General features: G+C 42.6%; 1 protein-coding gene across 1 annotated transcript in view; it reads right to left on the reverse strand.

Moving 5' to 3' along the window:
• The window catches only part of LRRK2 (leucine rich repeat kinase 2), a 119,175-nt gene that overhangs the window by 22,996 nt on the left and 81,563 nt on the right, over nt 1–14,616 (reverse strand). Inside the window, exons 32-35 of the mRNA XM_032803987.2 lie at nt 12,246–12,447; nt 4,750–4,838; nt 3,699–3,886; nt 1,533–1,687 (exon numbers count right to left, since the gene is read on the reverse strand). Of these exons, the coding sequence (XP_032659878.1) occupies nt 1,533–1,687; nt 3,699–3,886; nt 4,750–4,838; nt 12,246–12,447 (634 nt within the window). The remainder of the gene's footprint in view (nt 1–1,532; nt 1,688–3,698; nt 3,887–4,749; nt 4,839–12,245; nt 12,448–14,616) is intronic.

The following is a 14,616-nucleotide window of genomic DNA, read 5'->3' on the forward strand; positions in this document are numbered from 1 at the left end:
TCCAAAAATACTATTCTAAGCATGTACTTGTGGTTTTACATATTTATACAACACAAACAACCAATGCATCTTTGCATGCAATTGTGCATCACCAGAAAAGCTGAACATACTAATCACATTTCTGACCACCCCAACAATACATATACAAGAATACTAAATATTGACTCAGCTTATGGACTAGTTGGTGAATGTAGGTAAAGTACAGATCTTGAAGTGCTGGCACACTGCACTCAGATATAAAGTTTCTTAAGCAATAAATAAAATCATTTGGTGTCTTCCATTTTCTCCCTAGTGGACATGTCTACATTAGATACACACCACAGTCTGATGAGACTGGAATGGTGTGCCCAGGAGAGATCAGTTGCCAGAATAGCAGAGGTGTAGTAAGTCAAATTTGAAGGGCATTACCAAAGATACATTTGTGTGAACTGTCTAGCTGCAGCTAATGCTCGTATGTTAAAAAAAAAATAAAAATTAAAAAGCCCAGTGAACTGGCTTAATTAAGAAAGGGGTAGGGGAGGAGTAGGCCCTTTGTATGGACTGAGAGCGTTTTAAAAATAGCTCTGATAAGAATAGAGTCTGCAGAATTTTTTTAAAAGGGAGGAAGAGATGGGCACCAGCAAATGTGTAAGGGCAATGAATTTCATGCCCCAGGAGTCAATGCAACAAAACTGATTGTCAGTGGTAGAACTCCTAAAAGGAGATGGGTGTCAGAGTGCAGGTATCTCCCAAGATGAGGCTCAGAGGATGTGTTTGATATAGCCAGGTTTTTCCCCTTAAAGGCAGAATTCTGTCATATAGCCATAGCTCTGTATCGGATGCCATGTGGAGGCACGCTACCCTAGCAGGAAATCCAAGAGGCACCATGTCTAAGCAGGCACAATGTTTTTTAAAGATGAGGGGAGTCTCCAGGGAAGACCAGCAACTGCATTACCCCTAGGGTGACAAGATAGCAAGTGTGAAAAATCGGGATGGGGGGTAATAGAAGCCTATATAAGAGAGAAACTCCAAAATTGGGACTGTCCCTATCAAATCGGGACATCTGGTCACCCTAATTACCCCTGGTGTAGCATCTATTCCCGCTGGGTGATGTGGAGTAGGAGGAGACAACGACTCCACTTCCTCCCTGCTTTTTCCTACCTTTTTTGCAGAAAGTAATCCCAACAGTGCTTAAGCGCAAAGATTTCCTCTGTGTCTTGTCATATGTGTGTGTGTGTGCGCGCAAATGGTGGTGCTGGGGAGAGATGGGCAGAAGAGAGCAAGAGCCTGCTTTCATTCTCCCTTTCTCACTCACACTGAGGGTAGGCACAGTGTTCCTAGGAGTTTTTAAGTTATAAGTAAGGGCCACTATTTTATCTTCTTACACTTGTAAAATGGCCAGAGATGAGCCCAAAACAAAAACATAAAACACAAAATTTCAGGAAAGTGATAGGAATTAGCATTCGAATCTGTAGATTTGAACTCAACCCTGTGGCTACTAGGTGTTCAAGGTAAACACACACATTGATAGGTTTGAAGTTAAATGTCAGTACCTCTTCCTGAGAGCATGTAAGAAGACACTTCAAGCAATCTGTTGATCAGTCTGGACCAGAATCCCATGGGAAAGTACGGCATCTCATACAGCCGAATGATGATTTCTGAGTTTTCACAGTGGGGAAGCTCTATCACAGGTCTGTGATCAGACAAACTGAAAAAAACAGGAACATTATTTTTTAGTATTTCATCATTTACTACTTCCAGAATTACTAATTACATAGACTAAAATGAGAATTATTGTACAGCTGATTATTTGTTAGATATATTGATGAATGAATGTCAGAAACGAATGCATCCCCAAATCACGTAAGCAGGCGGCAGATTATTGGGGTTTATCTGTACTAGTGTGTGTGTTATTTTTCATGTTTATGGACATTTTCTGCTCAATTTATACTGCATGCATTCCCAGTGATTTCAGGGAGCTATCCAAGGACATAAGCATGTGAAAATATTGACGTAAATATAATGCTTATCTTGCACTTATATAACATCACCCATCCAATGACTCTGAGGAGTTTCAGAGGGATTAATCAATTAATCCACACAACACTCCATCCTTTAAGGAAGGTAAGGGTTAGTATCTACATTGCACTGATGTAAAAGCGGAGGCAGAGAGGCCATGTGACCTGTCAGTTCATACAAAAATAGGGTGTCAACACTGGCATTACAACTCATAACTCCAAATTTCCAGTATTATGGTTAAACCATCAGACGATTCAAAGGCATAATGCCTCCAGGCATCACTGCTTGGGCAGTGCAATTCCTCCCTATTGTGGCCCTGACTTAAACCAAACAGTTTATAAATACTAATGTTTATGACATATTGAAATAAGTATCTGTATATACTGGTGCTACCTGAATTATTTGATCATTAGTCATACGGGATATTTTGCTATTGTGGTCTCATTGTAAAAGAAATTGTATTCTCACAAAATATTTTGCCTTTTATATGTGCCATTTTTCGTTGTGCTAATCGGATACAACCAGGGCCTTACCAAATTCACAGTCTATTTTGCTCAATTTCATGGTCATAGGCTTTTAAAAATCATAAATTTCATTATTTCAGCTATTTAAATCTGAAATTTCATGTTGTTGTAATATTAGGAGTCCTGACCCAAAAAGGAGTTGGGGTGGGGGTTGCAAGGTTATTGTAGAGGAGGCTGCGATACTGCTACCCTTACTTGTGTGCTGCTACTGACAGCAGAGCTGCCTTCAGAGCTGAGCAGCTGGAGAGCGGTGGCTGCTGGCAGAAGCCCATCTCTGACGGCAGATCTGCTGCAACCAACAGTGCAGAAGTAAGGATGGCATGGTATGGCCACCTTTACTTATGTGCTGCTGCTTGCAGAGCTGTGCCCTCACTCAGCAGCCCCCACTCTCTGGGTACCCAGCTCTGAAGGCAGCAGCAAAGAAGTAAGGGAGGCATGGTATGGTATTGCCACCCTTTCTTTTGCGCTACTGCTGGCAGGATGCTGCCTTCAGAGCTGGCCACCTGGCTAACAGCCGCCACTCTTTGGCCAGCTCTGAAGGCAGCACAGAAGTAAGGATGGCAATACCAAGACCCCCCTACAACTCCCTATTGGGTCAAGACCCCCAATTTCAGAAATGCTGGTGTCCCCCCGCGATATCTGTATAGTTTTAAGGTAAAAGCGCGCACACATACACACACTCACAGAAACAAAACAAAAACCCCCCAAAAAACAGATTTCATGGAGGGAGACCAGATTTCACGGTTCGTGATGTGTTTTTCATGGACGTGAATTTGATAGGGCCCTAGATATAACTTTGTTTACTACAAGATCACTTTAACTTTTATGAGAAGAAATGTAGTAGTATACAAATCTAGTATAATAAAATCAAAGAAGATTAGGGTTGGAAGGGACATCAGAAGGTCATCTAGTCCAACCTCCTGATCAAAGTAGGACCAATCACCAGACAGATTTTTACCCCAGTTCCCTAAATGGCCCCCTCAAGGACTGAACTCACAACCCTGGGTTTAGCAGGCCAGTTCTCAAACCACTAAGCTATCCCTCCCCCAAAGTCTTGCTCACTGGGGAAATTGCTTTGATATCAAACAGCTAGAAATGCCATTACAGCACAGAATATCAGAGTTTTTGATCTTAGTATATTTCTATGGCACATTTGTGGTTCTCTCTCTTTTTTACCTGCTTGGAACAAGGAGTTGATCTTCTCCTAATGGCAATGCAATTTGGAACTTTTCCAGAAGCTTAAAGTATTGTGACATGTAGATCTTAGGGAATCTGCTCTTCTTTAAAAGGAATTTCTCCACATCTGAACGCATTATAATTCCTTTGGGGTATTTAGAAAAGCCTTCCACCTTCACTGTCAAAATCTTTTAAAAAAGTAAAATAATTTCAACTCTGCAGTCATAACTGGATTGCATTTTTCTGACAAAAATAGTTTTCTGCAATATATTACCAGTATTTACAAAAATTAATAATCCTATTTATAGTAAAACTCAGCATTTCAGCAATGACAGCCATCTGAGCACAAGCTAACAGTTCTGAACAGTATATCCCATGATACTATTTAGCTATCTCTTCATTCAGTGTAGTGTACTTTACTGGCTCCTCGTACCACATATCATATGGGAGATTATTCCACACGTTAATTAGTGAAGAACAAATCTTTAAAGATTGGGAAGTCTGAATAAACATCTAAAAGTTTGGAAGCTTTTCCAAACTAACCAAACCAATGGTGGACTCTTTCCAGGTAGACCCTCCTATCAGTCCTTTTTCCCCTCACCTGTCCCAATATACAGGTCAGTACAACCCATCCCCTCTTCTTCCTTTGACAGCAGGGTCCAATTACCCTTCATCTCCACCATTCCAGGTTACGGTTGTTGCTTTTTGCCAGAACTCCAGCCTTTAATAGTTTGTTGCAGGATTATGCTGCCTCTCACCTGGGAACTCCCATTTCATTTTACTTATGTTCTGGGACCTGACTAACTGTGAGCACTATCAGACACCAGAGAGTAAGAGAACTGAGAATGGAGGCACTGGGGTACACTTGAACTCTAGAATGCATATTTAAAAGGCAACAGGAGCCATGCGGGCCAAACTGGGGAGCTGTGAAAGGGAGTGGGTCATGAAACTGGGAAGAAATAGAGCAAAATGAGGCTAGGTCAGCTACAGTAGTTGGGGATGGAGGAAAGAGTTGAATAAAGGGATACAAAAAATATAATGGGAAGCTAACCTGTGCCATGATTTTACACAGCCACTTAGGGTCCACAAAATACAGATCTGTTAGCTGAAGTGCTGGGTCTTGAAAATGTAGCAGTACGCCTATATAAATAATATTGTAATTAGAATAATATCACACAACACCCATATGAAACAAAAGAAAAGAAGGACGTTGCTTTTAGACAATTCTGGGCTGCCTATTTCCCGCTTTTCTGATTAGGGGCATATTAAATGGTAGATACCAAACTTAAGAATAACTCAAGGTAACAGCATCAGAGCACAGTCATGACATGGTCATCTTTTCCATTATTTCCTGGTGTTGTATTTATAGTCATAATCTGACTAACTCCTTTCAAATATCTAATATGCTTAATGTGAATGCTCAATGTTGATTATTATTTTAGTCTAAGTATCCTGAATTTTATAGTCTGCATAGTACTGAGATACTGTGTTAACTATGCTGTATAACTGCTGTCCCAGTCACAGGTTATCCTAGTGATCTTATTTTTCCTTCTGAATCCTCTTCTCTGTTCTGCAGGTTTATTACTTTCAAATAAAGTTAAGGGACATAAGTTGTTAGCAGGTTAATCCTTCACACATGATCTTTCCCTTAGGTTATAAAATTTTAAGGTAAAATGAAATCATAAACAAGAATAACAGCACCTAGAGGATAATAAGGTGATAAGTAATAGCCAACATGTAATGTCAAGAACAAATCATTTCAGACCAAACTAATTTCCTTCTTTGACAAGGGAAGTGGCAGAAGTCAGATATCTTCATTTTAGTAAGGTTTTTGACAGAGTCCAACATGACATTCTCATAAACAAACTGGGGAAATGTGGTCTAGATGAAATTATTATAAGGTGGCTGCATAACTGGTTGAAAATCCATACTCAATGAATAAGAAACAGTAACCTTCCTTTCTATAACTATTGGTCTTTGAGACGTGTTGCACATGTCCATTCCAATGCAGGTGTATGTGTACCTCATGCACAGATGTTGGGAGACTTTTTTCCCCTTAGCAGTACCTGTTGAGGTGGCTCAAGCAACCCCTCTTGCTGGGCACCACCACGTGCTGGTATAAGAGGGTGGAGCAGCCCTTGGCCCTTTGTACCAGATGCACTTCAACAGACGGGAAGGCGGGTAGGTCATGGAATGGACAAGTGCCACACATCTTGAAGAAGAACAGTTATGGAAAGGCAGATAACAGGTTTTTCTTCTTCAAGTGCTTGCGCATGTCAATTCCACTGTAGGTAACTCTCACACAAACAGCTATGTAGGTGCGCTGAGCATCTATCTGAACAGTGATTGTAGAATCACTGTCCGAAACTGGCATCATCTTTGGATTGAGGGGTAGTGATGTAATGAAAAGTGAAGGTGTGGACTGAAGACTGATCACTGATTTACATATGTCGATAATTGGTACTCGAGCCAGGAAAGCTGCAGAAGTTGGTTATGCTCTAGTAGAGTGCACCAGCATGCTAGTTGGTGAGATCATGTTGGTCAGTTGGTAGCATAAACGGATGCAGGAAGAGATCCAGGAGGAGATCCTCTGGGAGGAGACTGGATTGCTCTTAACACTGTCAGCAACCGCGACAAAAACCTGTGTAGAATGCCAGAATGATTTAGTATGCTCTAGGTTGAAAGCTAACCCTCTTCTCACATCCAGTGAGTGAAACCTCTCTCATTGCTTATGGTGATGGGGTTTTGGAAAAAATGTGGAAAAACTGGGTTAATGTGAAAATTAGAAACTACTTTTGTAAGGATTTTGGGTGCAGCTGGAGATAAACCTTAATCCTTATAAAAACTGTATAAGGGAGTTCTGACAACAAAGCTCTCAACTCATCAACCCATCTTGCTGAGTTGATCACTACTAAAAAGGCCACCTTCACATACAGATAATGGAAGGAGCAAGGTTGAGTGGTTCAAAGGGAGGTCCCATTACAGTTGCTAGGACTAAGTCAAGATAGCAAGGAGGGACAGGGTCCCAAACTTTAGAGTAGAATCTGGCCAGGACTTTCAAGAATTGAGCAATAATGGAGTTAGGAAGAGAGGGGCCTGTTATCCATCTGTATATGGAAAGCTGAGATAGCAGCCAAATGCACCCTTCCTAATAGTCAGATTCTGTTTTAGATCAGAATATAGTCCACAACAACATTCAGGGGTGCTTACCAAGAAGACATGCCTTTCCCACAAGGCCAACTGGAGAAGTGCTTCCACTTAGCCAGGTGGTCCTAGTTGAGTGTTTTCTACTATTTAAAAGTACATTTTGGACATTCTGTGAGCAGGACCTTTCAAAGGCCATCAGCCATGAAGCATCCACACTATGAGATAGAGAACTTGGAGGCTGGAGTGGAGAACATGACCATGGTCTCAGGAAATTATATCTGGATCCAACAGGAGGGATAGAGGAAGCTCTATCAAGCATATCAGTGGGACTGAGTACCAATATTGACTTACAGCGCCAGCATGGCCCTATAAGAATAAGATGAGCATGGTCCCTTTTTATTTTGGATAGGACTCTGTGGAGCAAAGGAATCGGAGGGAAGGTGTACAGAAGGTAATTCTCCCTGGACAAGAGAAAAGCATCTATTAGGGAGCCTGGGCTGGGACCTCCCCCCCTCCCTCCCTGCAGGAACAGAACTGATGACATTTTCTGTTGGCCCATGTCCCAAAAAGGTCCGCTTAGGGAATTCCCCAGAGCTGGAAGATGGATCTGACTATGTGTGGGCATAATGACCACTTGTGTTGATCAGTCAACCTGTTTTGTTTCCCCAGAAGGTAAGTAGCTTTGAATTGAGGAGGCTAAACAGAGGTCCCAGAGATTAATTGTTTCCTGGCAGAGTTGGTTTGACCATGCCCCTTCTTGCATGTTTATGTAAAATAGAGACGCTGAGTTGTATGTCATACTCAGTAGATTTTCCCCACTATGTGTGGAAGGAAGGTTGAGCAGGCTAGATGTACTGTTCTTAACTCCCTGACATTTAAGTGAGCCTCTAGCTCTCAAGATAATCAAAGACCTTGAGTCTTCAGGGACCCAATGTCAGCCCACCAACCTGGAGATGATGTGTCTGTGACTAGGATGAGTATTGGTCATGTGGGAAGGAAGGGAACTCCCATGCAAACTTTTAGAGGTTCTGTCCACAATCCAGAGATAACAGGACTAGCTCTGGCTTGGAGCATATACTGATGTTAGCCATCTCTGCAGCATCCTGAACTGCAGCCTGGCTTACTACACTACACAGGTACATGCTGCTATGTGACATAACAGGCTGAGGCATTTGCATGCTGTCATGAGTGGGTAAACTTTCATTTCAAGTACAGTACTAGATATCGAATGGTTTCAAATCTGGTCTGTGGCGTGAAAATCTTAGCCTCAGTGGAGTCAAGAACTGCTCTAGTGAATTTTTTCTTGGGTGGATCTTGGGAATGGGGAGCAAAGGTATGGCTGTCAAAAAGGTTGTTGACAAAATGCTTTCTTTTTGTCACTGGAGTGTAGATTCCAAAAGATTTGAGTGTTGCCCTGGAAGATGTATGGCTGTGAAGCTTGTCAGTTTTCTTGGAGAGTAGGGCCTTCAAACGAAAGGTGCTCTGTGGTCTGTTGGACTTCAGCATGTATTCTGGATGACTGTAACCATGAACACAGTCATCGCTGATGCCATGGTCTGAGCGGCCGAATTTGCACTATCCAGACTGTCCTGGAGGACAGTCCACACTCCTCCACAACTACTGAGAACTTTTGCTTGCAATCCTCTGGTAAATAGTCTTTGAATTTAGCAACATACTCCCAGACTATATAATTGTATTAACTCAGGAGTGCCTGCTGGTTTGCGACTTTGAGCTGCAGGCCCACTGAGGAATAAAGTTTGTGACCAAACAATTCTAGTTTTTTTTTTTGTTTTTTGTTTTTTTGTTTGTTTTTTTTAAAGTCCTTGCTTATAGGTGTGGTGGCTTGCTGTGCCTAGCTTTCTCATTTTGCTTTGGGAGACAGAGAAGACAGTTTCTGCCAAAGAGTTGTCATAACTAGATAGGTAAGGTAAGGGTTAAGTTTCTTTTACCTGGAAAGGGTAACCAAACACCTGACCAGGGGACCAATCAGAGAACTGGATTGTTTAAAGTCAGGGGCGGGAATTTGGATACTCCGGGTCTTTTTTGGTTTTCTCGGCGTGAGTAAACAGAGTCCTCCTAACTCCTTCTTATTTCAATAAAATAGACAAAAAGTCTGTGAGTAACAATAGAACCCCAAGCAAGTGCGGTCTAATAGTGAGCTTTGGGTTGTACGAATAAGATGTGATGCGATGTCTTTGTTGTTTGCATCGCTGTGATTTAACAACTCCATCCAACTGCATCTTATCTGCCAAGTGTCTTCTACACATCTGTAAGATACAAGGAACCGCCAGCAATATCGCGTATGAGGAAGCTGGGTTAGTAGTTACCTGTATGTGAGAATTGGTTGGACTGAGTTTAATTGCTATCGTTTTAAATCAAAGACTGTTCTTCATCTCTTCTATAAGCAAAAGCCTGTATTGGAAGTTTCCTTAATGCAAAAATTTTTATTATTTTCTTTCTATTTTTTATATAACTTTTCTTTTTAAAACGGTTGGAAGTATCTTTTCTAGGGAGCAAAGGGAAGGAAAACAGCGCTGAGGGCTATTTCCTATTGCTTTCAGAAAGAGCAGCAAGGGAAGCAAAGCCAAGCCTGTTGCTTGTGCATCTCAATTGTCCTGAGGGTAAGAACGCTATCTCTTGGAGCAACGAACAACCGTTTCTTGCGTACTCGCAGCTCGACCCAAGAGGCAAGCCTGGAAGGCGGGGGGGGGGGGGGAAGGAATTTCCTTCCCTGCTTTAGCATCCAGGATTGAACTGTGTCCACCAGGAGGTGTGGCACCAAGAGGAGAGGAAGGGGAGGTGTCAGCCCCTAAATAAATTACCGTACCTGACCTGGTGGCAGCCCAAACCCAAGCTGGTAGTGAGCTTGGGGGAGTTTCAGGTAAGCCCCCAGACTTTTGGACGCAAAAGTCCAGGTTTGGGACAGGACCAGGCTGTGGACGCTAAAGTTCAGGTCTGGGACTAGGAGGCTAGATTACCACAAGAGTCTTGACAGGCTCCATGATTGCCTTGTTGATTGGCAGAGCAACCTTAGCCAGGGTGGCAGACACCAGAATGTCTCCCAACTTGTGAGAACTCTAACATACCTCTTCTGGCTGGATGTCAAGGATCAAGGCCACTATTTTCAGGAGGTCTTGATGGGTCCTGTGTTCTTCTGGAGGAGGCGAATCTCCCACTGAAACAACAGCATCACCTTGGTGATGAAGCGGAGGCTGCAATCTGAACCTGAAGTGGAGGCCACTCTCCCCATGTAATGCCTCAGCTGGGAGTCAAAGTGCTGCTTCCATAAGCAAGCCCTTAAGCCTTGCTGCTCTATCCTTTTGTGAACAGGGTTTGAAGCCCTTGCAGATGTGACAATTGTCACTAATGTGGGCCTCACCCAAGCACTTCAGGCAGGTCAGAGGACGATCACTGATCAACATGGAGTTTGAACACATCCCATAGGACTTGAACCCTGGGGAGTAAGGCATTGTTCTGGTACTGAGCCTAGTACTGAAAAGAAAGGAACAATCTCCAAGGACACAAAACACAGAAATCTAGCGCTAACTAACTTGAAAAACTAACAACTAACAATAATTAACTTCAACTATTTACAACGAGGGAAGCACTTGAGTAAACAAGTCTGAGACTGCTTCAACAACTATCACTGGCCATAAGAAAGAACTGAGATGGGTTAAGGGCAGCTCTGCCTTTTAATACCAGCGCTCAGTGACACAAGGAGACAGAGGGGTTCTTGAGCCACCCCAATGTGTACTGATGGGGAAAAAAGTCTCTGACATCTCTGTACAAGGCATGTACACACCTACAGTGAAACTGACATATGCAATCACTTGAAGAAGAATTATCAGTGATTTGCTGTCAAACTGGAAGGTGGTATTTAGTGGGGTCCCGCAAAGATCAGTCCTGGGTCCAGTACTATTCAACATTTAAATTAATTACTTGGATAATAGAGTGAGGAGTATGCTTATAAAATTTGTGATGACACCGAGCTGGGAAGAGAGTGTTGCTTGCACTTTGCAGGACTGGATTAGAATTAGAAAAAACTTTCACAAATTGGAGAATTGATCTGAAATCAACAACATGAAATTCAATAACGATACTGAAAGTGCAAAGTACTACATGAAGGAAGGAAAAATCAAATCCACAACTACAAAATGGGGAATACGTGACTAGGCAGTAGTATTGCAGAAATGGATCTTACAGTGGATCACAAACAGAATACCAGACAAAAATGTGATGCAGTTGCAAAAAAAGACTAATATTTTGGGGTCTATTAAAAGGACTGTCATATGTAAGATATGGGAAGTATTTATTCTGCTCTACTTGGCACTAGTGAGTCCTCAGTTGGAGTACTGTGTTCAGGTTTAAGAACTGTGCCAGACTTTAAGAAAAATGTGGATGAACTGCTGAGAGTCCAGAGGACAACAACAAAAATGATAAGATTTAGACATCTGACCTATAAAGAAAAGTTAAAATAACTGGATATGTTTAGTTCTGAGAAAAGAAACTGAGGGGAGCCTGATCACAGTTTTCTAATATGTTTAGGGCTCCTGTTTATCAGAGTTTAATAATTTAATTTGTGAAGGTTTATTTTTTTAGCAATTTTTGAGTTTTAGGTAATTGTTCAGAAACGGAGGAGGGTTTCAGGTCTTTCTCTTTGCATATACTGTAATGACTAATGTGTATTATACATATTGCTCATTACAGTATTAATACAATTATATCCTCAATGCTTTTTGTAATGTGCACTAGAGAACTTCTAGTGTGCAATAGCAGGGTCTACCCAGACCAATTAATGTGCAATATGTTAGCGCGCTTTACAAGTCACATCCCGGTACTCCATGTTACTGTTCCATGCACACAAGTCCTTAGATACAAATAACCATTTCTAATGTTTTTCTGGTGTTAAACACCAATTTTATGTTTTTTTTTTGTATTGGGGTTGTTTTATCTGTGCTTATGGGTTAAAACCTAAAATCACAATTAAATGTGTTAATGGCTGTTATAAAGAGGACAGTGATCAATTGTTCTCTGTGCCCACTGAAGGTAGGAGAAGTAATGGGCTTAATCTTCAGTAAGAGAAGTTTAGATTAAGTATTAGGAAAACTCTTCTAACTATAAGGATAATTCAGTACTGGAACAGGTTATTAAGGGAGGTTGTGGAATCCCAATCACTGGAAGTTTTTAAGAACAGACCAGTCAAACATCTCTTGGGGATATAAATATACTTGGCTCTGCCTCAGTGCAGGGAGAAGGGATTGACTAGATAACCTCCTAAGGTCCCTTTCAGCCCCACATTTCCCATGACTCTATTTCAGTCAACCAAGTTCCAGCAACCTGCTGAAGGCCTGGTGCACATTGCTGGCACCATACTCTCTTCTTTGGGGTAAAGTTTAGTACCTGATTCATTCAGAAAGTGAACTGCATGAGGAAGTTCATTTTCATCCAGCTGTAACTGATTTTCTTGCACCAGTAATAACAATCGCTTATGGTCAATCACAGGAAATTCAGTTGGAACATTTTCACGCTCAAATAAAATTATCTTCTCAAGTTCCAGATAGCTGTCTGGGATTAGCTGTCCTACTACTGGCTGGTCTCTGATCTGTGTAATTATGAATAATAACCTTAAAACACATTTTATTTAGTTTTTCTTTTAATTTCAGACAGATATATGCAAGACGTAAATTAAGCAGAGAACAAAGGTAACCAAATGTCAATAGAACAAAAAAAGAGTTATCTGATGACTAACCACAGCTTTTAACAGATTCGCAGAAACAAAAAAAATATTTCAAGATACACTATGAACATATTTTAAAAATTAATTTTTCATAAAGTATTTCCAAAATTCACTAATATACAAAAGTAAATAATTATAATTATATACCAGGCATCTGAAAAGATTTTGTTTTTCAAATCTTTCTTACCACAATAATGAGAGTTCAGTTAAATGTTGAAAAGATCTGAGTCAGGAATCCTGTATGTAAGTGAAGCATGCATACCAATGACTAAGGCTACGAGTTTTTCACGAAAGTCGCAGATTCCGTGACCTCCATGACTTCCGCAGCCGCTGATGCTGGCTCAGGGGCCGCTTGAGCCGGGCAGCCCCATGGCCAGCAGCAGCGGTTTGGGTGTGTGGGAGGGGGCTAGGGGCAGTGGGTTGGGAAGGGGGGGGCGCTTGCCTTAGGGGGAGGGGAGCTCCCCAGCTCCCATGGCCCTGCAGTTCCTAGATGTCAAAGGGGCCGGGGCATGAGGAGGCTCCGCATCATATGCTGGTCACGCTTGCAGGCCCCACCCCTGAAGCTCCCATTGGCTGCAGTTCCAGGCCAATGGGAGCTGCGGCAGCTGACGCTTGCGGTGGGAGCAGCACACCTAGCCCCCTGACCTCTCTGCCACCTGGGAGCTGCAGGGACACGGAGCCAGGTAGGGAGCTCCTGCCAGCCCTTCCCCCGAAGCACCAGCAGGGTTATTGGCCACGTCACACAGCCCAACCAGCAACAGTGAGGGTACCGGGCTTCGCTGCCCGCCCCCACACCAGCAGGGTCCCCCAGAACACCCCTCCCCCAGAGCACCCGCAGCACCCTGCCCAAGTTTTAGTCATGGATATTTTTTGTAAAAGTCATGGACAGGTCATGGGCCATGAATTTTTGTTTACGGACTGTGACTTTTACTAAAAATACCTGTGACTAAAACATAGCCTTACCAATGACATACTCTCAGCAGTTTAGAATCCTAATGCTGTTCTACGTATCATTGGGGCAAAATCCTGGCCCCACTTAAGTCCATGGAAATTTTGCTATTGGCTTCAGTGGGGCCAGGATATCATCCCTGGTGTTTACCTGGAACTAACCTAAACTGAAGCAACTATGATTTTTTAAATATCTATAAACAGCCTTTCAGATTCTTATATATGAAAATGTTCATATAAGATTTGTTCCAGCTCTTTTTATCTTTCCTTTCTAGTTCTCCACGATCCCTTATTGGAATCAACATTAATATTTTGGGGAGCTTGCGAACAGGGGACAGCCAACAGGGGAGTTTGTGAGGGAGTTTGGGAAGGAGTTGGGGAAGCCGCTATGGTGAAGAGGAGGCGCGCTGCTTGTGCTAGCACCCCTTCTGTCTCCTCCACCAGCGCCTGTATCCAGACAGACATTCTGTCCATGGATGTCTCTACCCAGATCCTGGTGTGGACTTGCAGGGACTGTGGCCTGCACTTCCCACTTGTTCACCATCAGAATTCACCACCCTCCCTAGGAACTCCATTCAATCCTTCACACCTCTTCCTAGTCAGAAAGTTTTTTTCCTAAATATCACGCCCGACTCCGCAACTGCAAATCAAACCAATTGCTCCTTGTTCGTCTCCTCACAACTGAAACACCTAGCTCCCCACGTTCCCTTGCTTGGACACCTTCAAGTAGTGAAGGTTGTATCAATCCCCCTTAGTCTTCTCTTCTGCAGCTAAATAAGCCCAGTTTCTGTCAGTCTCTCTTCATAAGTCATGTGCTCCAGTCCTCCTATCATTTTTGTTGCCCTCACGTTGGACTCTCTCCAATTGTTCCACGTCTTTTGTAGTGTGGCGGCCAACTGGACAAATTTCCAGATGCGCCTCACCAGTGCCAATAGAGGGGAATAACTCACATCCCTCGATCTGCGGGCAACACTCCTCTAAACACCAGTACATGCTATTAGCCTTTTTGGCCTACAAGAAGCAACACTGTAGGCCTCATGTTCAACTTACCCATCTACTGTAACCCACAGATCCTTTTCTTCAGGC

The sequence above is a fragment of the Chelonoidis abingdonii genome, chromosome 1 (genome assembly GCF_003597395.2).
Source record: "Chelonoidis abingdonii isolate Lonesome George chromosome 1, CheloAbing_2.0, whole genome shotgun sequence".
NCBI lineage: Eukaryota > Metazoa > Chordata > Testudines > Testudinidae > Chelonoidis > Chelonoidis abingdonii.